Below are 25734 nucleotides of genomic sequence, written 5' to 3' on the forward strand. Positions count from 1 at the left end.
ATAAGCATTTTCATATCGAAATCCCTTCTCATTTCAATAACTCCAGACTGTGCTGTGATTACTCACAATATATATTTGATTTGGGAGACTTTCTACAAGGAGAAGCCACGATGTGGGGTCCTGGGATGAGAGAGGGCCCCTTGCCCAGAATGGACAGACAGCTGGGCCATCAACGAGCACCACACCCAGGGAGACAGGCAGCCCCTCAGCTTCTGGACCCCCAGTCTGTCATGCTAACATGTCCTTGGGGGTAAGTGATGCTTCCACGGTCCCTGCTGAGGTCCCATTAACTCCATCATCGCCTCTGGCCCCACTTGCTTGCAAATCTGGCCCAAACTTACTTGCAGCTTGGTGGGGACAGAACCACAGGTGCCCAGAAGCTCTGCTCCCAGGGTCTCAGAAAGTGAATCCCAGCGAGAGCAGTCAGCACCTCGAGGAGCCCCGGGAAAAGCCACTTTGATTTTGTGCCTCAGTTTTCTTACCTGTAAAAGGGGCATCGATCCATATTCTGCCTGCTTCCTAGGATTATACCAAAGACCTGAGAAAACAAGTGAAAGCCCTGTGTAAACCCTGCCCTTCTGTGATTATAAAGAATCATCATTATGTGGTGACCTTTCAAAATCGTCTCCCACCCAGGAGCCATCAAGGCCCTGCTAGCATACCTCCCATGACAGGCACCTCACTTCCTTGCAGGGAAGCCCAAGCTTTCTGCCAGCAGCGCTGACCTTCAGAGATTTCTAGTGAGTCTGTGACTGGATGACAAATTACATTAGGAGAAGAAATAGGTTCTCCATGAACTCGGCCACTCCTGTGTTTTTATATTGCCTGTTCTTATTTTCTTAGTAACGTTCTTTTTGAAAAATGCTCAGCTTGCCCAGCTAAATAAAGTGGAAGAATGACTTGGCCCTATGGGGAGTGATTGATGTGGCAAGCACACCAGGCTACCAGGACCACATATCTTGGAAGGGGGGTGCTTTGAGGACCGCCCCCCAACCCCCTCCCCGAGCCAGAGCCTGTTGAGAGGGGCACCAGGAGGAGAAAAGCCTGGAAGAGCTGGAGGTGTGGCCCCTTACAGGACATCCTCAAACCAGGCAGGGGAAACCCTGGGCTTTGTGGGGTGAGTGAGGGTCTCCTTGGACAGCACTAAGACAGGGAGGGAGTGATGGACCCCCCTGAACAGGCAGTGGGGGGCTCAGGGGACAGGCTGTTCCTGAGACCTGGGGCAGTGTGAATGCTGGAGTAGGGGAGGGGCAGTTAGAGCCCTCACACCCCCACGGCTTATACCCCAGACCATCCCTGCGGGGTGAGAGGCAGATATAAATGTCTTCCCCATGCCCCCAGCCCTATCCCGCAGCTGGATACCCCTTGCTCATCCCCTCCCTCAGAGAGAACTGGGGGTCAGGTCCCTGCCTGGCAGGATCCCCATCAGAGAGATAGTCCCTCTCCCCCCAGGAATGTGCGTGAAATCCCAGTAACTCTCTCCAGCTGGGCCTGACCTTGGAGAGGGCTCTGAGACAAACCCCATGGCAGTGGTGAGCTTCTGGGAAAGTTAGCCTCTTCTGTGCGCCATCCTTTTTTCTCCTAACGACAACTCAAGGTATGAGGAGCAGGTGGGAGGGGCTGGGAGGCCTGGTGACATTGGGGAGAGCATTCCAGATGACCAGAACACCTCGTGCAAAGTACAGTGCCACAGTCTCTCACACTGTCCACATGTGTAAACACACACACACACACACACACACACACACACACACGCACGGAGGCCCTGACCCCTTGGAGCTCACACAGGCCTAGACAAGTTGGGGTTTGTGGATCATGACCAGCAAGGGACAAGGGAAGGCTGAGGGACAAGGCTGAGAGGCCAACAGGTGGGATCAGAGAAGGGGCCCTCGCCCCAGCCACCTGGAGATGCCCAAGGAGCAGACATGTCCCTGCCCTACTAGAAACAACACTTACTTACTAAGAGTCACAGGTACCGTGCTAAAGGCCTGAACCTCATTTACACCTGTTGGTAGTCCCATTTTACAGACGAGGACACCGAGGCTCAGATGGTTTGAGTGAGTTGCCCAAGATTATACAGCTGAGTAAATGGCAAGCTCAAGTCTCAAAACTGAGCTGCCATGTCTTCCTCTCCAGATGAACCTACAACCAGAGATAGCAGGGGTCACGAACCAACCCCCCCCCAAGCAAGGTCCTCAAGGGGGCTGGTCAGAGCCCCTCACCGAAGATCAGATTGCCTGGTTTCCATCACAGTGAGCTGTGTGACCCTGAGCATTTTACCGACCTTCTCTGAGCCTCCACTTACCCATCTGACAACAGAGGCAAAGGGGTGGAAGCCTCAAATGAGACGATGTAGGAGAAAGTGCACGTACTGTGTAAGTGACATCATGACAATGTGGCCCCCGGTGTAGCTTAGGGAAAGACGTCAAACTACCAGGGACCAATATCACCACCACCATTTACATTGATTGACTAGTGATGACAAAAAGAGTGGCCATGTCTTACACGCGCTCTGTGCCAATCACCGTGCTAGGCCCCGTCCGTAATCTCCATCTGCCCAAGACAAAAGGAACAGGCGGCTGGGACTCGGGAGGGAAGAGGGATGGTGCCCATCTGGAGCCTCTGGTCTCCATCCAGGAGGTCTGAACGAGGTGACCGCAAAGTGACCAGAGATCAGAACCTAAGCAAATTCGGTGGTCAAGAGTAAAGGCTATTTGCACTAATGCTGATGCCCCCGAGCAGACACACGGCTGAAGCACAGCGCAGTCCCCCAGCTTCAGCCCCAGCACTAGCCCAGGCCCACCTCTGGCCCTAGGCTAGAGAGTCAGGCCTCCTAGCTCTCTAGCCCAAGGCAAGGAGAAGGCAGAGGCCTGGCTGAGTCCAAGCCACAATGGCCAGCCAGCCACGGACTGGCTGCATCCGTTGCAGGCCTCTGGGTGGGTTCCCCCACCACCCAGGCTCGGGGGGGCTGAACTGGGGAAGAGAGTGAGCATCTGCTCCTGGGCAAAGGGAAGAGATTTCCACAACTTCCAATGTAAGAGCCAGGCAAGGAGTTCATGCAGGGCCTCAGGGGGCCAGCTGGGAGGTTCATCTTGATGCTGAGGCCACAGGGCTCCAGGGCCAGCGCTGCTGGTTCCCGAGCACGGAGGGCTGAGGTCGAACCCCTGCCGTCCTCCACTGCCCTCAGCCCCAGCCTCGGCGGTGCCCTGGCCTGGGCGGTCAGAAGCTACCTATCATGGGTGGATGGGGACATGCAGTCTCGAAGTTGAGCGTCCCTATAACGACAAGATTAAAACGAGTCTCGGGAGCCTTGCCTCCATCGGATACTCAGGGATGCGCGGGTCCCTGTGAAGCAGCTGGGCTGCCTTCAGACCTACCGGAGAGAGGAGAATGATCCAGAGCATCCACACTCAAGCCCTTGCCACCTGCCTCCGGCTGGCGGGAAGGAGCCACTCCTGCCCACCTGGGCTGGAGAGAGGGCCAGGTGGACTCTGACCCACTGGGTGGGCCCGAGGCAATGCAATCAGCCCCTCCCCCACCCAGCCAGTCCTACCTCCCGGCATTGGGTGGGGCCACATCGGGACACCCAGCCTCCTCCGAGCTCCTGGCCCCCCAGAAACACCTGTTCTGCCCGCATCACTAGATGCAAGCAGAAGGCACACTACCCCGGGAGAGCTTTGTGAGCAGAAGGGCCAAGGGCTGCCCCAAGGAGCTTGGGAAGAGGCGGCTACAGGGGCGCTCTGGTCTGTCAAGAACGCAGTGTCTCTGTCCCCAGGCGGGGTATGGAGACAGAGCGTGTCACGTTACCTATGGATAAAGCTAAGCCTCTGAGTGGGGTCTGGCTCCTCCCCTGCCCCAGATTCCTGCTCTGTCCGTCTCCCCTTTCCTCCCGTTTCCCAGCCACCTCCCGAACTGGCAATATCTCTCACACAGCCCGCATTTCCCATGGGGTCCTTGCCACACTCCTCACCTTGCCGACCATGTTCTTCTGGTAAACTCCTCTGAGCCTTTCAAAACTGGGCTCAGAAGGCTCCTCCTGTACGAAGCCACGAGCTCCGGGAGCCACCCACTCTCTTCTCCACGCCTGTCCTGGGCCTGGGACAGACTTCCTTTGAGGAATCACAAAATAGGATGCTTACTTGTGTACACTTCTGACTCCCCCATGAGCCAGAGGCGAGACCGCCATCACCCGTCCCAGTGCCCCGCGCACAGAAGGCGCTCGGGCGTGTTTGCTGAGCTGCTTGCTCAATCACATGTTTACTGAGGGGCGATACGTAGAGCACGCGGGTGTGCTCTGAAGCCACCGGGCACGGGCTGGGGTCAGGGCCACTGATGACAAGTGCAGAGTCGGTGGTGGGAGAAGCAGACATGGGGTATTGCACGTGGGCTGGAATCCGAGCTGCTCATGGTGCGGAGGGCAGATCTGGTTTCTCTCCCTGGCCTGCAGCCCCCCACCCCCAGACTGGACCCAGTCTGTGTTTACCTCCTAACTGGTGATCTCGCGTTCTCAGTCTAAGGGCAGGAAAACCGGGTGTGTTGACCGGTGAGAACACTGAGACTTACAGGTGTCACTGGCTCGGCCCCAGAAACCAGCGGGAGGCAGTTGGTCCCTGGGGCCTGAGCCAAGGCAGGTGCACGCTCTGCCTGGAGGGGGGCTCCTGTGTCCCAGAGAGACCAGGCCATGCCCACAGAAGGAAAACGAGGAACTTCAGAAGTCGACCTTGTTCGATTCCAGCCGTGGCGTTCCTGGCAGTGGGACTCCGGACAACGCACTCGACCCCTTTAAGCTTTCTCAGTCAACACAACCAGCCTCAGCCGGGCACCCAGCCTGGCTCATGGGAGATGCTCTCTAGAGGCCTGACCCCTGCTCACACACAGGTCCCCTGCTCTCCCAGGCCCCGGCCAGGCCCGGCTGTCTGCAGGTGACCGGTCCTGCCCCAAAGCCTGCGGCGCTGGGTGTGGGGGAGTGGATTCGTCCCGGTGTAACCAGAGAATGTCTGAGGGCCCAGCGCCAGGGCTCCAGCGGGGGCCAGCATGGGGCCCCCGCCTCACAGCTGTCAAGAGGAGGCTCAGACACAAAGCAACACAGGGCGAGGGGGCCAGTGGGGATGTGTCTGGTGAGGGGGGCAGGGAACGCAGCTTCTCACCACACGAGGGGCCGGGACCACTAAGGTGACCTGCAGCCTCATCAGAGGACGTCACCCAGATGCAGGCTCCCGTGCCTGCTCCGCCACCAACTGGCTGGGTGACCTCCGGCAAATTACTCAACCTCCCTGAGCCCCATTTTTCTCACTGGGAGTACCAGTATCAAATTTCGCAGCCTCGACATGAGCCTCAGACAGACCCCACATCAGCACAGGTGCCTGGCACAGACTCCAGCCAACTTCTCTCATCTTTCCCTTGCCGCCATGTCTCATTCTCCCTCCGCCTGTCTTTCTTCCACCAGGGTGGGACCCTCCAGAAGGACCAGGCATGGTCCCGGGGCTCTTGGGATCTGGCATTCCTATTTTGTGAAGGTGGGATAGGCAGAGAGGGCAGTTGGGAGGGAACAAAGCCCGAGTTACCCACTCTGGCCCTGGCCCTTGGTGGCCTTGCCCGCAGCATCCCGTCCACTTTGGCCCTTTGCCCTGATGCCCACACGGGCATATCCGCGGTGTCACTACCATATGTCGCTGTCTGCACTGTAAGCATGTCCTTACAAGGACAGCTGCCTCCCTCTCCTGCTGAAGGGGCCCCAGAGCCCCAGGGGGAGCTCACCTGGAAGCAGGGAGGCAGGACTGACGGGAACCGGTCTCTCCCTCCTGCCCAGATGCTCCATGGGGCCGCCCCCCAGCCCCCAGTGTTAGCTGGCTGGGGGAGGGGAGAAACCTGAACGCTATGAGCCAGACAGGCTTGTGTTCCTCTGTTCGCTTTCCTGCTGCTGCCCCAGCCAGCCCTTTGAGATGCCAGCCTGCCTCGGCTATGCGGAGAGACATGGGGATATAGGTTTGCCTTGTGCCCCTGGAAACAGAATTCCGGGAGCCAGTGCCTTGAGGGGGGAGGGGCTGAGGCCTCTGCACCCACCGGCAGAAGCGGAGGGTCTCTTGGAAGATTTTCAGCAGAGATGCGGCCTGAAGAGGTTTTTAGAAAGATCACTGGGGCTCAAGGGTGGAGAAGGGCTTGGAGGAGACCAGACTGGGGCAGTGAGGCCAGGGGGGGCTGGTGGCATCGATCAGGGTTGGTGGTACCAGGACCGGGAAAGAGCGGCTGTCCCGGAGAGCTGCTGGCCAGGTGGAAGGAATAGGAAGAGGAATGGGAGGCAGCAGAGCTCAGAGGCAGGGCCCGGGCCTCGTGCCTCCCCGCTGCCCAGGTTCCAACAGTGCCTGGGACAGTGCAGGGGAGCAGGACAGGCCCGCAGAACTGGAGCAGCAGCAGGGTCAGAAGCCAGGGCAGAAGCAGGAAGGCTTGAGGACAAAGAAGAAAGGCCATGCTGAGAGGCTACAGTTTGCAGGAAAGGGGGCACGGTTTAAGTGACCTCAGTTATCCTGGCCCAGGGAGTCTGTGGCAGTTAGGAGACAGTGCTGGCAGAGAGCCAAGGGTCCAAGGAGAGGTCTCTGGAGTCCCCATCACACACACACACACACGCACACACACACGCAGACACCGCCCTCCCGAGGGGGCCACGGCCCTCCAGCTGCAGATGGACAGATGCTAGGGACAGACAGGAGCCTGGCCAGGGAGACGCTGCAGACTCGCTGGGAGCCACGGCTGGCGCGGAGGTCTCCCCCAGACCCCGCCTCTGTCAGGGCCCCGGGATGGCACAGAGAGAGAGGCAGGTGCTTGTCAATCCCGCTTCGGGAAAATTGGCTCCGTGATGTTTATTGCAAACTGCAATTTAGTGCCTCTATTCAGGTGCTCTTGTGTTTAATTATATATAATACGGTGTAGAGAGGAGAGAGGGGAGGAAGTACATAGGATTTTCTCACCAGTCTCTTCCTCCCTGCACGTTGGAAGGAGCAGAGGTGAGAAATGGAGCCCAGCAGAGGGAGGGAAGGGAGAGGTCTGGCGCAGCCGTGGTCTCGCAGGCCAACCTGAGGCATCAGGGCCGCTCACGAAGCAGCCTGTTCTCCAACCCCCCTTCCCTGGCTCAGGCTCCTTTCCAGCAGCCTCGCGGTGTTCTTATCTTCAGGGACGGCCAGTGGCTCCAGCTCAGACTGAGAAACTGGTCAACGAACCTTCACAACCCCCCAGGACCCTTTCTTCGTGAGGCCCGGAGAGACGGAGTGATTCGCCCCACCCACCACAGAGCCGGCTGAGAGGGGCTGCCTGTCCCCCAGCCCCACTTCCTACCCCTGGGGCTAATGCCCTGGGGCAACGGCCAGGTGCCCCCAGACAGAGGGTGGCCTTTCCAGACAGAGGGCTTCGACGGTGGCCCTCTGGGTTTTTCAGCTTCCACAGTGGACAGACTTGGTTTGCCCCCCAACCCAGGGTCCCCATGTAATCTCAGTTTCCATCTTTCGTCCCGTCCTCCCTCCCTCTCCAGAGCTGTGAGGGCAAAGCACCAATTAGTTCATTTGCTTGTTTAATTGGGTAGGGAGGGGAAGAAAATTAAACTCCTCAACAGGAATCCTCCCTGCAGAGCCAGAGATAGAATGAGGGGGTGGGGACCCCCATCTCTGAGCACCCCTCTGCCTGCCCTGGTTCCCCCCTTTCCCACCCCCACCTCCATGCCCCAGATCCCCAGATCTGAGCGGAGTCTGGGATTAGAGGGCCCTGGGGAGGCGGAATGGGAGGTCTACCCAACCCTAACTGGGGCAGCCCCTCCCAGAACTGGAGCTTGAGGGAGGTGAGGGCAGGGCACTGCCTCAGGGTCTGATTCTGCTGCTTTGTGCCCCCCTCTCTTACGCTGAGAATCTTCTCTCTCTTCCTCTCTCTCTCTCTCTCTCCCCCTTCATCTCCTGGCTTCAGAAAAGCCCCTCCCCCGGGGGGGGCCCAGGACACGTGGCCAGGTTCCTAGGGGGCACCGTGGCCGTGGTCCTCATCCTTGCCGTGGCTCTTGCTGTCCTCTTACTGCATCGCCGGCCGCAGAAGAGCCGGCTGGAGGCAGACAGCGGCGGGTGAGTGTCGGCAAGCCCGCCCCTCTGCCCACCCCCCCAACTGCCGCGGCCGCTCAGAGAAGCAGGTGTGCGACCAGGATCCGCGGCTTACAGACAAGGAGACCATAGGTTAAATAACTCCCACAAGTCTACCCCAGCCGCGGACATGGGTGAGGACAGAAGTCCATGAGGAACCAAATACCGACGAGTTAAGTGAAAACAGCGTGAGGAACAGGGCCACACAAGCTATTCTGGAGCACGAGGCGAAAGGAAAACCCAGTAACCCCAGCCCTACCTTTTTTTCAACACGTGGATATTTGGTTCGTGCATTTTTGCCTGAATTTGGGTTTGTTTTTAAAGATTTTATTTATTTGACAGACAGAGATCACAAGTAGGCAGAGAGGCTAGGGTGGTGGGGGGAGCAGGCTCCCTGCTGAGCAGAGCGCCCGATGCGGGGCTCGATCCCAGGACCCTGAGATCATGACCTGAGCCGAAGGCAGAGGCTTTAACCCACTGACCCATCCAGGTGCCCTTAATTTGGGTTTTAAATATATTATATTACAATAGTATTTATTGCGCCGTCTGAGATTTCTGGTTCCCCCATAAGCTGTGCATGTGGAAGCCTCCCTCCCCTCACCCTGGTCCTAGCCCAGGTGCAGTCTCTGGATTTTCCGCTGTCCTCCAAGCTAGGACCCGTGAGACTCACAGGGTTCCCATACCTAGGCTGGAGGGAGGGACAGGCTGGGCTGGGGCAGACGTACCCAGGAGCCTCCACCCAGCGGTGCTGGGCTCTGACCTGCCTGGGGGCGGAGCCCCAGGGGCCACCCTGGGAGTGGGGCTCAGGGACCCCTCACTGGCAGATGGCCTGACAGGAACAGAAACCCCGTGTGTGAGCCTCATTCTGTTCTCCTAGGATGGCCCTGCCCTCCTCCCAGAAGCTGGAGCCTTCTCCCGACAGGCACAGTCACCGTGCCCCTGAGGACATCCAGGTGGGCCCGAGTCCCTGGAAGGAGGGCGTGGGGAGGACAAATGGGAGATGGCCCCAGGGTGGGGCCCAACCCAAAGGCAGAGCCCTCCCTCGTACACGGGTCCCTAAACGGACCCCAGCACACAGCTCGCAAAAGGCCAGGCCTAGATGACAGGCCACCTCCTGGACTTTCCCCCTTCCCCATGCTGCAAAATGACACACTAGGACCGTCAGGCCCCAGCCAGGGCCCACAGCTCTTCCTCCATCTCTCAGCCTCTCACTGCATTTGTTCATTAAAAGCAAAGCCTTAGGCACCTAGCAGATGCCTGGTCCCGTGCTGGTCCCTTGTGCCTCCCTCCTCCCAGACAGGCACCAGCGTGGTGAAGGCCGGGATGGGGGTGTGTGCAACAAGCTGGTTGGGGGGAGTGGTCCAGGAGGGTTGCCTGGAGCAGGACGGGGGGAACAGACTGTGTAGCCGCTCGCCTCCTCTTTCAGATTCTCCACCTGGAGCCGGGGAAGCCCCCGCGGCCGCCAGAGCAGGAAGAGCTAGAGCAGCTGCCCCTTCAGACCCCCTACTATGATCTGGGCACCTCCCCCGCCTACCGCCCCCCGGTAAGGACCCCCAACCTCCGGGAGGGTGCCGCCAACCCAGCTGCACCCAGCCAGGGCCCCGCTGCCTGGAAGGGAAGCGGACACAGGCAGCCCAGGAGACAAGGCAGGGAGGGCGCTTGTCGACCTGCCAGGGAGGGCAGGGGTGGTCCTTCGTGTTCGCACATGGCAGGTGCCCTGGGCAGAGCGGGGCTTGGACAGACCAGGGCAGGAGCGTATGGTGTCCCAACCTGACAACCTGCTCTCCCCCCCACTCGCCCCAAGCCCTGCCTTCCAGCTCTGTGCCCTGCACCCAGTCCCCAGTCCTGCCAACTACCACCCAAAACCCGCAGCAGCCCCTCTCCCTGGCCCCACTCCCAGCCGCTCAGAGGGCCAGGGTCCGCTTGAATGGCTGACGCCTCTGCCCACAGCTTCTGCCTTTCAGCAGACACGGGGCTGGGGCGGCGCCCGTACGGTGCCAGCCCAGAGACCCAGGCCAGACCACCTGGGCCCAAAGATAACACATTCTCTCCTGGCACCCGTGGGAGAGCCAGGCCTTTGTCTTCATACAACACCGCCATCCTCCCTCTCTGCTAGAAGTGCCAAAGTGAGTCCATCTTGAGATGCCAAATCCTGCCCCTGGGGAGGGAACGAGCATTCCCAGGAGGCCCAGCCCAGAGGACCAACATAGAAGACCACCAGCCATTTATTGTTCCTCCCCCAACCTAGAGGCATGAATGTGAGCTAGAACTCACTGTGGACAGAGTCCAGTCCTTAGACAGCCACTAGACCACCTCTTCCCACGTGGGGGTGCACACCGACCCCTGTGTCCCAGGATGCACCGCGCAGCCCTGCCCATTCCAGAAGAGACCACAATGGCAGTGTGAGCATTTGCTGCATGCCAGGCACTTTGCAGCGAGGTTTCAAGCACTTTTCTGTCCAACCCTCACACCAACCTATCTTGTGAGTCCTGTTGTCGCCCCCATTTTCTAGAGGTGGAAACTGGGGCTCAGTGGAATTGAGAGGGTTTGTCCAATATCACCCAGCGAGCGCTGGGAAAAGTGCTATTCCAACCCCTGGTCCTCCGGCTCCCCAGTCCGGGCCCTAAGCACACAGCAGCCACGAGGACGCGCATACCTGTGGGGCGTCTGCCTGAAGACAGTGGAGCCCGAGGAGGACCTCGGGCTTCCTGTCCACAGCAGAATGCTCAGCTCTGCCGCCTGGCGGTCCCTCAGCTCCGGGGGCCCAGAGGGCACACAAGGCGGCCCCCAGAGCTTGGGTTTGGTGTCCTGAGTTGGGTATTGGCTGTCACTTTGGGCCGCACAATAAGTACAGAGATTCAGCTCACCCACCCGTTCCTGAGGATGGTGAGAAAGAACCCCGTTCCCAGGCCTGAACGTGGTCGAGGTAGGAGGGAGTGCAGAGACGCCGAGCGTTCCAGAAAGGAGAAAGCCATGCCCCGTTCAGGATTCTCCAAATCTGCCTCATTCCTCAGCTCAGCCCCTAGCCTAGAGTGCATAAACTTGCCAGAGCCCTGAGAAGGGGGGAGAGAGGGGAAGAAGCAGAAATGGCCCACGGGGGCTGGGGGGTGGGGGAGGTCTTGGGAGGGGGGTGCTGAGGCACAGGGGGAGAGGTAAGTGATGGAAGTTACTGATTCAGAAAATCAGGGAAGACTCCAGTGGGACCCCCTGAAGAGGGGGGCCAGGCTCGGCATAAAAATCGCTGTGATGTAAGGGGACAGCTGCAGCTGGCCCCAATCCCCACTAAGGACTTCTCAGTCCTGCTCGCTGACTGCTGCCCTCTCAGCCTGGCATGCACAGCCCTCCCTGGGGGCACGGGAGGGGCCAGGCTCAGGGATAGTCCCGCCGCCTCAGCCCCCCACAATGCACACTTGTACTTTCTCCTACAAGCCCCCGACCCCGGGACAGCCCACCTCAGCCCCACACCCCTAATACACACTCCCCTTGGCAACCTTCTCTCTCATACAAGCCCCCGACCTCAGCACATGGCTCTGACCCCATCCGCTCCCTAACAGCCCTCCCTCCCTGGCCTGCGCTCATACTGGATTGAGGGAAACCCGGACGAAGCTTGTGCGTTTGAAAAACACAGTAAGACCACTTGGGACAAAGAACAGAGGGAGCCAGCTGCTACCCACCAGCCACGGGCAGGCGGGGCCAGGTGCCAGGGACGCCCTATGTCCTGAACAGAGGCCACGCAATTAGGGCACTGAGGCGGATGGGTGCGCATGAGTGTGGCCTGTAGGGTGGCGTAGGGAGATCAGCTCTGGCGTCCTGGGGAGACACTGGTGTTCTCGCCAAAAGAAGTGTAATTCCTTTTGGCCTGCAGAGCAGTTGCTGGGCCGGGAGCGGATTTATCCCCAGCACTCGGGGCTGTTGACACGGCAGCTTGTATACAACTCATGTTATTGATGTTGTCATCAATTCTCCTGCCCAACAAGTGGTGAGAGGGAGCCCAGCCGCGTGCATGTACTCTTCACGGAGGCAGGGCTCTGGAGGGGCATGGGAGGGCTGCCAGAGGTTTGGGGGCCAAGAACTAGAGCCTCACCCAAGCTCGGTGTGCCCCCCCCACCCTGGGTGGCCCCATCGCCATGCTGCACACGTGCCCTAGGGCGCTGACCAAGCCTGCCGCATAACCCTCAACCTCTATCAGCGTTTCTGGGCCAGGACGCCGCTCAGGTGGCAGGTGCCATTGGCAGAGCTTGGTGGCTCTAGGCTAGAACTCAGGAAGGACGTCCAGAGGCTCCAAAGCAGAGGTCTAGAAGAGCTGGGAGAAGAAGACACTGTGGAGAGGGCCCCGCATCTCCTCCGCCTTGGGAAGACAAGCCCGGAGCAGGAGCAGAAGACGGCACCCGAGGAGTCCTATGACCATTATGTGGGTTCAGGTCTCTCAAGACGGAGCCACCAAGGCGGGATGAGATGTGCAGAGTTGCGGTGGGGGGCGGCAGTGAGGGACCAAGGAGAGAGCAGGCAGGGAGAGCCAGCAGCCCCTGCTGCAGGTCTGACACCTGGGAAGGGAGAGAGGAAGGAAGGGGCGTTGGGCGGGAACGTCTCAGGCTGCAGCGTGGTCTACAAAAGCTTGGGGCAGATCCCTGAGAAAGAGTCCTAGAGCTGCAGCTGGCTGCGAGAGGATTCCTTCAGCTGCAGGAGGAGTCCTGCACCCAGTTCCCCTCACGCTCCGTCCTTGGTGGGGGCGGCCTGAGGACAGTGATGGGGACTGTGAGCTCAGCACACACGCGGTGGTGGATCAGCCCCCAGCGGACCTGAACTGCGCGTGTCCACGGATGGGGGGGTCCACCTTGGCACCACGGGGGTCTGCTCCCTGCTCCACGGGCTCCTCCATACCCCCAGTAGATCTCAAGGTCACAACTGGCACTCATCTCTCCTTTCCACACCCCCTCGAGCATCCCCTCACTTGGCTACCATCTCGCTCGGCAGGTCTTGGGGGCTTGCCCAGGGCTACGACCCAAATCTTCATTCCTGCCGGGGTCTGAGCCCCAAAACTTCATGCCCTCCTCAGCCAGGCTGCGGCACGTGCCCATTCACCATTAAAGGAGAAGAAGCCCCAGGGGTCACCTGTGCCCCACACACATTCCATGCCTCCTCCCTGCTATGGGACAGCAGCCCCGCCAAGAAGGGCTCCTTCTGGGTTGGCTGAACACGAAGAGCCCCCTAGGCCATCTGCCCTGCAGAGCCCACGGTTGTGAGGATGGGAAATAGAAATTCTCCCCGGGCCCCTGGGAGTGATCGTCAGCCAGGGGGTGGGGGGGGCGCTCCTGTTTTCCCTTGGGTCCCTGCACCTATATATTTTCCTGCTGGGGGCCCAGCACCCCAGAGGGGCCCTTCCAAGTCTTGCCACCGAACTAGCATGTCTCCCAGCATTCAGACGGGCTGCCATTTGACTAAGCCTACGGTAGTCAGCATTCTCTGGGCTCCTTTCTGCAAGGCAGACGGAGGAGTTAAGACAGGGACCGCCCCTGCATCCTTCAGGGCTGTCATGATGGCATTAGTCTCTCCCCAGCCTCCATATGACATCACTTTTGATTGGCTCTCTTGGCTGGTGGGGGCAGTTCCAGAAGTTTCCACTTGGCTCTTGTCCCACAGACCAAGGGTCCAATGTGGTGTTAGCACCGCAATCCCAATTCTGCACTTGCAACAGGAAATGCCATGCCCCCTACCCATGATCTGGACCATTCCCTGGCGTCCTTGCCAGAGTGTTGAACCCCATGTCCTGAGAAAGTGCTGCCAAGTGAATGCATTTTTGCTTATGCTGTCTTTGTTCTGGCCCATTTGGTCAAAAACCCTCAAAGTCCAGCCCAGGAGGGCTAGCCAGGCTTCTGCTGCGATGCGCTCTTGGGTGTGGTCCGTCCTCCTTCATCAGGCCACTGTCCACTGTCCCCCGCTGGCTCCTGCCGGGCTTTATCTTCCCTCATCAGCTGGGCAGCCAGGAGCAGAGGTGGGGCAGCTCCTGGGGAAGGTGCCTGCTGCCTCCCAGCGTCTCCGCATATGGAATGGTGTTCACTCCTAAATGGGGGACAGGCGGATCACCTGTGTGCTCTGAGGGACACATCCATTTACCCTCACCTCAGCTGCAGAGTTCCAGATTTCCCCAGCCAGAGCCCTGACCTCAGCACAACAAAGCTGGCTCGGCTGGGCATCTCTGGAGCTCCGTGAGGCTGCTTCTCCAGTCCCGGGTCTGTTCCTCCGCCGGGTCCACTCCACTGTGGGAGGAAGTGGGAGCTCTCCGTAACCCCCCAAGATGTTCCTCTGGCTCTCACACTGAGCCTCTAACTGTCGGGGGCCCTTGGTTTCTCATCATCTCTCTACAAGGGCCCACAGAAATAACCACCAGCCAACTCCACGGCTTCTCTGACACTGTTTCCTGTGTGTCTCAAACACCTGAACCACGGTAGCTGACCCCTCTGCCAGGACGCCCTCCCAGGCCTCCACTGGGACTGTGTTACCACTGGGCTGCGTCCCACCTTCCCCTCAGAGTGGGTGCTAGCTGGCAGACCCAAATTCCTACTTTCTAAGACCGTTCCCGGCATCCCTTGTGTTGGCTCAAGACTTCCCAGAAGGGACAACAAGACAAGATTTGATGTCCAAAAGCTTCGCTGGGTGGGGAAGGCCTGTGAAGGATAACGGGCAGAGGACAGAAGGCCAGGACAGGCATCAGGCACAGTCAGGCCCCAAGAAAGGGGAGGGGAAGAAGGAGGAGCGTGTGGGGAGAATCTCAGACTGCAGCCTGGCTGTGAGAGCTTCAGCCAAGCCCGTGGGGAAACCTCCAGCCTGAGTCAGAGAGGTCCTGCCCCTCGGGAATGGGCCCACACCAGAGCCCGGCCACGCTCCTCAGTGGCGGGAACAGCAGGGCAAGTGTGGTCACGGCCATTGTCATGGTGGCTGCTGGGGTGTCCCCAGACAGTGCCCCCCACAGCAGAGCTGAGTGGTGGATTTCCATGGTCAGTACCACTTCAGACAAAACAGAGTCTGGGAACTCCTAGGCATCCGTGAGCTCATGGTGGGGCCAGTGGTTGAGTTTCCCAGGGGCCATCTCAGGGTGCAGCTGCTACCCATTGCCCGAACTTGGGCTGGGAGATATGTGCCTTCTGGGATGGGAGGGGGACCAGAGGCAGAGCGAAGCCAGTGCCCAGAGCTGATCCTGGCCTGCAAGCCTCCTTGACCTGTCGCTGAGGCATCCCCCACCCCAAGCAGGAGTCAGGTCACTGCTCTACCTTTGAAAACAGTTCTATCAAGACTGAAAGCGAAGCATCCAGGGCACCCCTCCCTGCCAGAACTCAAGAATGAACTGGATACCTGCCCTCCACCCAGCTGGGTGAGACGGTCCCGAACCACCTTTTGCCGTCACCCCCAGTCTCTCTGGCCTCAGCGGGGGTCAGAACCAAGCCGCTCCATACAGATGGCACTCAGTTGGGAAGAGCCCACATAGAGAAGTTTTCTGGACGCTGATGGCCTCTCAGCAGTAACCTCAGTACAAACATCCCCAGCCTCCCAGCCACTGGAAACACCGTCGCAAGGCACCCGCATGATGGGAAGGGCAAGAGGCAGCATCCATTCAACCTGCTGCGCCACCGGACACAGTGGACATACGGACACGATAGTGTCTGCCTGCCACATAGACATGATCGCTGTGTCTATCCCCCACCTCTGCGGGATGGTCTTCACCCCATCCCAGAGTGGCCGAGCCACCCCACCATCAGTGGGAGTCTCCGCTTATACAGACCAAGCTCCTCCTGCTGCAGGGACTCTCAGGGGTGAGGCGGGTCTGCACTGCCTCCAGCAGCTTCTCCTCTCAGCAGCTTGCCCTGCTTTCCTTGAGCCCACTGTCCCATCCCTCCACCACCCGCCCTCCTAGGCGCCCCGCATCAGGGCTTAGGAGCCAGACCTCCTGTCTCTTCAGCCCCCTTTCCCTTCCTTTTGGCTCCAGTCTCTTCTGCCCTCAACCTCCCCCCTCGCCTCCAGGCTGGCTCTGGAAGCACTGGGGGCTGCAGATGGAAAGGCGTTAGGGTGTGAGTTTCACTTCTGGGAAATCAGGAGCTAATTGCTCTAATCTTAGCCCTGCCATGTGTCCCTGACTGGTCACCGATGGGCACGAGATGGGCGTTGCTGAAAGGAACTAAAATCAGGACACTCAGCCTCCCTGCTATGCAGGGAGCCCAGCCAAGGGGAAGTGGGCACCAGCCTAGGTTATAGGGGTCTGCCTCCCATGGTGCGGAGCCCTCTGCCTTGCCCCCAGGCTCCCACCCTCCTGGCCAGGGAGAGCCTCCACCCCTGCTCTGTTGACAGGACCACCTGTCCATCTGTTTGAACATTCACAGAGCTGAGGAGGAGGAGCTGGTGAGGAAGGCTCTAGAGCTAAGAGCTGGCAGGGCCTCGGAGGTCATTGAGCTACCCTTTCACCTCGCTAAGTGGGAAACAGGCCGGGTGAGGGAGAGGGGCTTGGCCTAGCCACAGCGTGAGTCATCCCTAGAGCAGCAGCCCCTGTCCTCAGATGACTCTTGTTCTGATAATTCCCAAATCCAGGTAAGAATCAGCAGTAATGCCGTGCCACTGAGGAGCTCAGGATAGAAGCTGGAACCCTAGATTCCCATGATAGTGCAAATCCACGTACGTTTGCTTCCCCCCATTTTACAAATGAAAGACTAGGCTCAGTTGGGTCAACGAATCTCACCAGCCACAGCAAGAAGCTCAGCTCAAGTTCAAAGCCAGGTCTTCCGACCCTAAGCTGCATTTTATGCCACCGCTGCTCTGCCAGCATCTTCCCTGGCACCCCGGGCACATCACCTCCCCTCTGCGGGCCTCAGCCTCTGCCCTCTGCAAAATGAGAATGTGGGCAGAAATAATCTCTTGGAGCCAACCACGGTGGGGCCAGGAGCAGGACTCACTCTGCCTCTGGGGGGGCCCTCCCCAAAGTCCCCCAGCGATCCACAGGGACACAGCTTAGCAGCGCATATAAATGCTTTGTGACCAATTTTGTTAACACCTTTACCAAAGCCCTGTCTTCTCCAATGCCACTGACAGACTGCTTTTCTGCTTCTCGCTCTCCCTCCCTCCATATCTCGTAATTCTCCATGGCTCCCTTTTCTCCCTCACTCCCACACCTCCCCATCTCATCCTGATGCTTGGCTCTGAGGCGCTCTGTCCCTGGTTTACCCACCTCGCCCCCTCCTGCCTCATTTTTAGGACTCTCACCTAACGGACACAGACATCCACCATGCAGAGCTGGAGACCTCCGCCCTGGAGCTCGAGTCAGAGTCACGGACCACCATGCCGGGGCCGGGAGAGGTTGTGGAATATGCCACCATCCAGCTGAGCCCACCCTAGCACAGGACCCCTAGCCACCCAGCCCCACCTCCGGACTACAGGTACACTCCGCCCACCACCCTCCCGCCCTGTTGGCCTCTCCTCGCCTCCCCGGCAGGACAAATGCGTGGAGGGCTGGAGGGTGCAGGGGAGGTGGGCGAGGCATGTGGAGGAGAAGGTACCCACCTCCAGGTGCCCCGGGGGTGCTGGAACACAGTCTCACTTCCGCCACCAATTTACCGTTACCTCGAGCTTATCATTTCCCCTCTGGGAGACTCAGTTTCCCCAACTGTGAGACAAGGAGGTTAGAACCAACCGGAAGGGCTCCTTCCTCCTCCAGTGGTCCCCATTTATCCTTCTGTGGCTCCCACGGGCACACACCTCTCCCAGCAGCCGCCTCACTGCCAGCATCATGGGTGGCCTCTTAGCCTCACCAGGCACGAGGGTGCTCCACTTTATTTGCTAATCACGGTGCCTCATGGTCAAGGCTGCATGCTCCCATCTCCTCTTGATCTCCCTTGGCTCAGTTGAGCAGCTTGGTTCAACCAACCTTTAGTGAGCAGCTGTTCTGTGCCAGGCACCGTGCTAATGGCTCCGGGTTCAGAGAGGGACAAGGCAAGTTCCTGCCCAGGGGCTCCCAGCAGGGTGGAGGGTCCCTGAGCCCCTGGGCAGGAAGGGGAACTGCTGGGCTCTGCAGGGGTGGGTGAGCAGGGCTCTCTCTGCAGCCTGGGTCCTGGAGTGGCATGGAAGCCGCGGAGCAGAGAATCAGGGACACAGTAAGGTCACCAGGAATTTGGCAAACATATGAGCCTCTCTGAGGGGTTAAAGGAAGCTGAAGGCCCTTCAGACTAAGACGCTAGAATCACAGGGCTGGAGACTGTAGTCCGAGGGCGCACTGCTCTGGCGGCAGGTAAGCAAGCCTGAGCTCAAGGCCCTGTGCTTGAGCAGGATGGTGGAGGATGGAGAAAGGGACAGGATGGAGAAGGTCAGGACTGGCCGGGAGAAACACGGTGGTGCTGAGCATGAGAAAAGTCCCAGGAGGCCAGTGAGGGCTGGCATGGCGGGGAGGACCCAGGAGGCACTCTCGGGTCACCCCTGTAGAACATTTCCTCCACTGGGTCCCGGGGCCCAGAGGGGCCAGGGCTCTGCTCCCCAACCATCCCATGGGTGTTCTTCACCCCGCTGCATCTGGGCAGCACCCTGTCCACTGCCAGCCACCTCTACAGCCAGAATTTCACCCAGCCCCAAAGCCCACATCAGGTATGGAGGAGCGAAGACCCAGAGGGATACAGGGTCCTCCCTAAGGCCCCTGCTCGGCTGTCCCTGGGGAACCTGGCATTGTTCCCCTCTCCGAGGACGGGCTGGACAGAAGAGCTACAGCGGAGCCTTCTTGGGAGGTCTGGGCCGGGGGAGGCGCAGCGGGAGGAGGGTGTGTCTCTTGCAGTGAGACCGGCTTGGGTGGGGAGGGGACAGGAAAAAAGGGCATTAATCCCATAAATCCCAATTTGGAAGCCCTCCCGGCCTCTCTGAAGTGCAGGGAATTGGGCGGGTATAATCCTGGGCCCTCCTGGCAGGAACCCAGGCCAGGGAAGGGTTTATCAGCTTTCATCTGGCACCCCCCCCCAAACATTCGCACTGCCAGCAGAGCTAAGGGGTGCCGTCAAATCCCAGGGAGGCCCTGTGTTTGGGTCTGAAAGGCGCTGGGCTGGGTTACGGGTACCTAGGCAGTGGGAGTGGGAGTGCAGAGCAAAAGCACAGGGCAGGGCGGGGCCTTGAGCCTCTGGTTTGGGAGGAGAAGGAGGCTGCTGGGCGGACGGGGCGGGTTGGCCTCTCCCAGCTCCCAGCCTCTGGCCCCTTCCCACCACGCGTTCTTACTTCCCTGCTTGTGGCAGGGAAGTAAGGAGGAACTTCGATGTCGGATAGGAACAGGTGCACAGCCACGTGGGCAGACCCTCCCCGTCATGGCAAGCCTGGGCCATGAACCCCAGAATTCCAGGGGTGAGCACCTCACCTCCCTCTCACCCCATCCCTTGGGCCATTTGATGCCTTCAATGAGACCTTGGCCAGAAACTTGTTGGAGCCTCCAGATCATTTGACCAACAATCAGCCAGTGGCCCAACTAGCCAGACAGAGGTGCCTCTGCTGGGAGAGGAGATGGTAGGTGAGGGAAGGTGGGCTTCACTGTGTAGGCTCACCCCAGAGCCCAGATTCCCGGGCAGAACGGCCCACGCCCCCCCTCCCAGGCTACTCTCTCCCACGCCTCCTCCCTCCTCCTCCCCGCCCCGTGCCCCCCCCCCCCCCCCGGCCAAAGTCAGTCTTTTTCCCTTTCTCTGCCCCTGGCCTGGCCAGTTCCTGTCTGCCCACAGCATTTCTGGTTTCTGTTTCCCCAATCTCTCTTCCCCACCAGACTTTCGCTTTCCCTTCCACCAGCTGCTGGCTTCCCGGTTCTCATTCACACATCTGTGCTCTCTCCGGGCTCCTCTCTTCCCCCTCTCCCCTCCTTTCTCTCTCCCACCCTGGCTTCTCCTGGCCTTTCATCTCCCCCCTCCTGGAGCTCACCCTACTGAAGCTGCCGGTTCCAGAGGCCGGGACTTCAAAAGGAGATCAAAGCTGGGTTGCCCCATCAAAGCCTGGGCTCTACCAGGAACACCCCCCCCCCTTAGACTATAACTCTCCCTGACAGGCCAGAGTCCCACATCCCAGCACCCCAGGAAGCACGTTCTCAGCCAGAGCCCCAGGCTGGAAAGGCTGCTGTGTTGGTTGGAAAGTTCCTAGTGCTTGGGTTTCAAAAAACTAGCCGGAAACCTAATACAGCCAGACCCGTCCTGGCTGTGTGACCTTGGGCAGGTCACTGAACCTCTCTGACACATAGCCACCTTATGGCTGAATGGGCTATTGTACACCTTATGGAATTGACAGGTGGATTAAGGAAAGGGATGCAGGACAAGTACCCGGTACTATGCCTGTCTTACAATAGCCGCTCATAAATTGTTGCTCTGAATATTACTGCTTTAGAAAGTGTCCAGAAACGAGAATGTGTCGAGGTAAGAGCAGAAGTGTCCACGGAGTGAGGCCTGCTGCTGCCCTGAAAGGCAGGGATCCAAACATCTCAGTTTTGGGCCCCGAAGGAACGGCTCCATCTGAACCCACTCTCAGCCCGGGGCCTCACCAGGCTGTGGCGATCACTTGGAAGCCCACGCCCCCTCCCAGCCACTTGGCCCTGCGGCCCAGCCTGGGCCCTCCTGGCCCGGCAGCCCCTTCTCCCCAGCCCAGCCTCTGGCCCGGGTCCTCACTCTCAGCCTCAGCCCGGCCCCACAACCCTCAAGGGGATGATGGCGTCTGGATGGGGTGAGAGGTGGAGCCGAGAGGCCGAAGCTGCATTTAGGAAACTTTTCTTGGCTCTGAACATCAGGGAACTTCAAGGAGGACGTGACTTGAGCAAGTCCCTAAGCCTCCTGAAGCTTGTTTTCTCATTTGTAAAATAAGGGGTTAGCTGCTTCAAATCCCCCTTTGGCTGCAGGCTGTGCATACATTATAATTTTAAAGAACCAAGAAGGCAGAGCTGGAGGCTTTCGGAGCCCCTCAGGACCAGGAGGCTAGAAGCTGATCTGCAGTCTACACGGCTTCCCGCAGCCGGCAGCCGGGGCCACTGGCTGCCTCTCCCAGAGCCTCCCAGTCACACCAGCAAGTGACAGAGGCTCAGGGATGTGATGGGGGCATATGGAAGCTGAGAGCAGAGGCACACAGGCCGGGCTGGGAGCCGCCAGGCCACCCCACAGCCTGGGACCCTGGCACCTCCTCACCCCCGGCCCAGCACCGGCCCCATCCTGGACAACTGCCCCCCTTCCCCCGAATTCCCTCCCTGACCCCCCCTGTCCCCAGGCTCCCCACGGCAGCATCCCACCCTCCAGATCACCTGCCCCCACACACCGAGAAAAGCAACCTGCTCCCTCCCAGCTTCCTGGCTCAGTAAGCACCCCACCCCCCAAAACACACACACACCAGGGTCCCCTAGGTGCTGAGGGCCCACACCAGAGCTGCCCAGTTGCCCGTGATAACAAATGAGTTCCACGTCTGTGCCCTTCAGGGCACGAGCCCTGTACTGTTACTCAATATAATGTTACCTCATCTTCATTTTAACTTACACAGCGGCAAAAGGCAAGGCGCCGCCATACTGAACTGCACAGAGCGGCCCCCGAAACGTCAGGCCTCTGGCCCTCTCCTCAGCAGACACACTCAGCAGTGGGCACTGTCCAAAGCAGGCTTGTGGGATGGTGGGAGGCTGGGCAAGAGAAGTTCCTGCCCCCTGAGCTCCACATGCTAGGGCAGCCCCGAGCAGCCACTGCCCAGTGGTGACCAGGCCCAGGGCAGGGCAGTCGAGTGGAGGGCGGGGCGCCGCCCTGAGCAGCAAGTTGCCACTTCACACCACAAACCCCTTCGTGGTGCTGTGTGGACTGGGAGCCCCCAAGACTGAGCCCCGCTCCCAGGCCTTCTGATGAGTTTTCCCTTCCCTTCCCGGGGACAGCCTTTGCTCCAGGGACCCCTCGGCACCTCAGGTGTTCCTCCTCCTCTCTAGACCTGGGAGAGCAGGTGACCCAGGCTCACACCTGGAAGGGGCTTGGGAGCCAAATGGCCCAAGTCTTATGTTCAACACAGTGGGAGGCCACGAGCCGCCCAGGCCAACCAGACTAGACAGGCCGGGCCGGCCAGGGGCAGAGAGGGCAGGGAAGCCTTCCCCAGAGCCGGCCAGGCTCCACCGCTCATTAGGCAGAGGCACTCTGGCCTCCCCTGTCTCTGCTGCCCTGGTCCTTGGTGGACCCTAAGAAACGGGGTTGGTGGGGCAGGGCTCCCCCTGCTGGAAAGCCCTGGAAATGTACTTCAGCCTCCCCCAGCGTGAACTCCACTAGGGTAGCCGCTGTAGGATATGGGGTCTCAGGGACCTGGGGAACCTGAGATGTCCCAGCCAGGCTCAGGGATGTGGGCTAACCCACCTCCTAACCCACCTCCCAACAGACGGTTACGGGGGAAGGGGGCAGGGGGGAGGAGATGCGGTATGTATCTTTCTCACTAGTCCCCTTCCTCCACCCTCCCTCTGCCTCTCCCCTCTTTCCCTGGAACTCTGGGATGAGATCTGCCAGGCCCCTAACACTCCAGAGCCATCCTCACATCTGGGAAGACCACTTCCTGTTGCTGCTTGCCCCCCTGCCCCCGCTCCGTCACCCCTGGGGCCACTTCCTCCAGCCTCTTCACTGACCTCCCTGAGCTCCATACCTGCCTCTAATGGCCATCCACATAGAAGACTCTGGCCCCTCTCACATATTCACCCTGGCCCCCAGCTGCTACTCGAGGCCAGCCCAGGACAGAAGCCTCATCCTGCACCCCAGTCCCCTCCACCCAGACCCACAGAACCCTGAGATTCCACTTCCCTCCAGCCCCACACTTGAAGGGACAGGGCTGAATTTATGAGTGAAGGACTGTGACCCACACCCTCCCACCCCCCGCCTCCAAGGACAAGTGTGTGCAGGTGTGTGTGCCTCCTACCACCACACACTCTCCATCCTCTCACAGAAGCTTCCAGACAGAGCTGCAGCCCTGATCCCCCCTTGGCCTCCCAAGCTGAGCAGCATCCAGGCCTCTAGGGCGAGACCACTGCCCCTCATCTCCTGCCCCATGAGGCAGTTCCCCCAGCTTTCCAGAACTGCTCGAATCGCCTCCAAACTCAAATAGCAAGCTCCTGCTTCCTCCTCCTCACCGCCTCAGGCATATGGGCAGATCCCCTAAACGAGTCAAGCAATTCAGACCAGATCGTAGCTTCCGCTGGCCACTCAGAGCCTGGGTCACCTCTGTCTCGTTAGCTCCCCTTGCCCACTGTCATAAACAAGGAAGTCTAAGAGGCCTGGGGGCTCCTCGACCACGAGATCTTCCTCGGGCAGGAAGCTCACAATGCCTCTAGGCCAGTCCCGTGCCTATCAGGTCCTGCCTGCACTGGGGGAGAGGCAGCCCAGGAAGCCACAGAGAGAGGCTCCCACCTTCTAGACTCCTGGCCTGGCACAGGCTCCATCTCTAGAGCATGCTCCTGTGCCACTGACGGAGAGGGCCCTGGGGACATTTGGGCAGGACCAAGGCTGCCATCTCTGCCTACAGGCTACCAAACCCTGGAAGGGCAGGGGGTATGGGGGAGCAGTGGGGCCTGACTGCCACAGTCCCCAGAGCCCTGACCGGGAGGCAGCCATCTCCAAGCTCCGAGTCCACCTTCTCCTTACCCCTGGGCCAATGAGGGCCAAGGGACACCAGATCAGACTGGCTCATGGGAACAGTGATGGAAAGGGGGCAGGAATGGGTCAGCCCCAGCAGCTTAGGAAAGCCTCCATCTTCTAGATAGGATAAACTCCTCCTCTCCTACAATTCCCCATCTCTTCTAGGCCTCCCTGGGCTGAAAAGGCTTCCCCACCAACACTTCCCCTCCCACCAAAGATCCATTACGGGGATCCATTGAAGATGAAGCCAACCCTGACAGAGGCTCAGGGAGCTCTGGAGGAGAATGGCCCAGCAGAGGGCCAGGGCAGCGGAAGGGAATGTGTGGATGAAGAGGCCTAAGAAGGATCTGGGACCCATATAACCTTTCTGGCCTTGGACAAGAAAAGCAGTTCGTGCCATCACTCATATTTCTAGCCAGCGTCCCATCCCCAAGCCTTGCCCCCACCAACCAGAGCTCAGTCCTCACCCCCAACCCAGAACTGTGCAGCTGCAAGAGGTGTGCAGAAGGGCCACAAACAGACTAGGTGTCCCCACACACACAGACTTGTACAGAGAAGGTCCTAAACCTGCAAACATGCAGACCCAGCCTCGGCCTGCTAACCTGGGTTCTGTCTTTTATTATAAGACAGGGTGGGTCACTGTATCATTAATCACTCTATCCTGATTTCAATGAGACATTTGTCCAAAAGTGAATGGGACAGAGAGGCAATGGGCTGTGTGGTGCCGCTAGGAGGGCTCCAAAGGTCTGGACCGTGGTGCCCTGAGCTTTGCAGTGTTGTTTTACAGAACTCTGTCGTTGGCCTAGTTCCAACTTCTTCATCGATTCTTTGAATGAAGAAATTGTGCTCATCAAAAGGGACAGAGTTGAAAGGAATTTAGAGGTATTCTGTAGCTAAACTGGTAATCCTAAAGGTCTGTAAAAGATGTAAGGTGAAATCAGAACCCCAAATTTAAATTTAATAGAGATGAATATAAAATCCTTTATTTAGGTTCAAAACTCAGTCACATGCATTTGGGATTAGAAATTCCTCCTTTAGTTGTAGGTCATGTAAACCATTTCATCGACAGCCTACTTAAAATGAGGTTAACAGCTTTGGGGATTTGCTTAAGTTGGTAGATGGTTAACTCAGCTCACATCAGTGATGTGACCACATCAATGTCCTGTTTGTTTGCTTGCTTGCTTGCTTGCTTGCAGGTATGTTTATTTGTTTTGTTTTGTTTTTATATATTTCTCCCCCATTAGCCTTAGTCTATGCACCTTGCCTTCAAGTCAGTTCTCCTTGTGGTCACAGCATGGCTGCCACGGTTCCAACCATCACATCTAGGTTCAGATTTCTAAAAGAAAAAGAGGCCAACTCTTCTTCTGTCTTTTTAAAAGGGAGAGAATCTTTCCCAGAAGCCCCAGTCTTCTCCTCCACTTCCAGAGCCAGAATTATGTCACCTGGCCATATTTAGGCCACATTTAGGCCATTGCCTAAATCATTCATTGGGAGGGGAAATGGGCTCCCTATGACTCCATAGACCAGTTATGATTCTCCCTTTGGCACATGGAGGGGGGTGGGTACTTGCTTAAAATTAGGTTTTGAGTTAGGAAGGAGGAAAGGGGGTGACAGAAGAGAGATGATTAGTTTCCTCTTCACCACCACATCTGGGCAGCAAAGACTCTCTCAGGATACTGGCCTGAAAACACAGGCAAGGCCAGAGCAGGGGCTCCTGGGCCAATCGCAGCCTCCTTCTGCCCAAGTGTGGGCTCTCAGCCCAGCCTGGGATGGAATTAACACCCGCTGTTGCAACAGACGACTACGGAGCCACTATTGTGCCTAAAACAAAAGGATCCAAAGAGAACTGTCCGTTTGATTCCTGATTCAAAGCGCTTACAGTATAATTGGAGGAAGGAGACAGGAATACATGATGGAACCAAAAAATAGTAATTCCATTTTCATAAACCACACATGAAAATCAGCCAGCTTTCTCATGCTGAAGTAGAAAAATAGTCATTTAAGATTGG

At 58.6% G+C, this 25734-nt stretch overlaps 1 protein-coding gene across 1 annotated transcript; it reads left to right on the forward strand.

The window, feature by feature from the left end:
* Positions 1-3643: 3643 nt before the first annotated feature.
* LOC123948845 lies at positions 3644-24016 on the forward strand. Its single transcript, XM_046015974.1, has 8 exons — positions 3644-3743; positions 4896-5117; positions 6350-6415; positions 7976-8096; positions 8989-9064; positions 9538-9654; positions 17349-17530; positions 23891-24016. The coding sequence occupies exons 1-7, from the start codon at positions 3644-3646 to the stop codon at positions 17487-17489; spliced, it is 843 nt and encodes a 280-aa protein (XP_045871930.1). The 3' UTR covers positions 17490-17530; positions 23891-24016.
* Positions 24017-25734: the final 1718 nt, after the last annotated feature.

The sequence above is a fragment of the Meles meles genome, chromosome 8, assembly GCF_922984935.1.
Source record: "Meles meles chromosome 8, mMelMel3.1 paternal haplotype, whole genome shotgun sequence".
Taxonomy (NCBI): domain Eukaryota; kingdom Metazoa; phylum Chordata; class Mammalia; order Carnivora; family Mustelidae; genus Meles; species Meles meles.

Bases quoted from the DNA above. Each gene is read 5' to 3' on its own strand.
- LOC123948845 (XM_046015974.1), top strand. From the start codon at position 3,644: ATGCAAGCAGAAGGCACACTACCCCGGGAGAGCTTTGTGAGCAGAAGG. The intron at 8,097-8,988 runs GTGAGTGTCGGC...CTGTTCTCCTAG, and splicing joins CTGGAGGCAGACAGCGGCGG to GATGGCCCTGCCCTCCTCCC. The intron at 9,065-9,537 runs GTGGGCCCGAGT...CTCCTCTTTCAG, and splicing joins GTGCCCCTGAGGACATCCAG to ATTCTCCACCTGGAGCCGGG.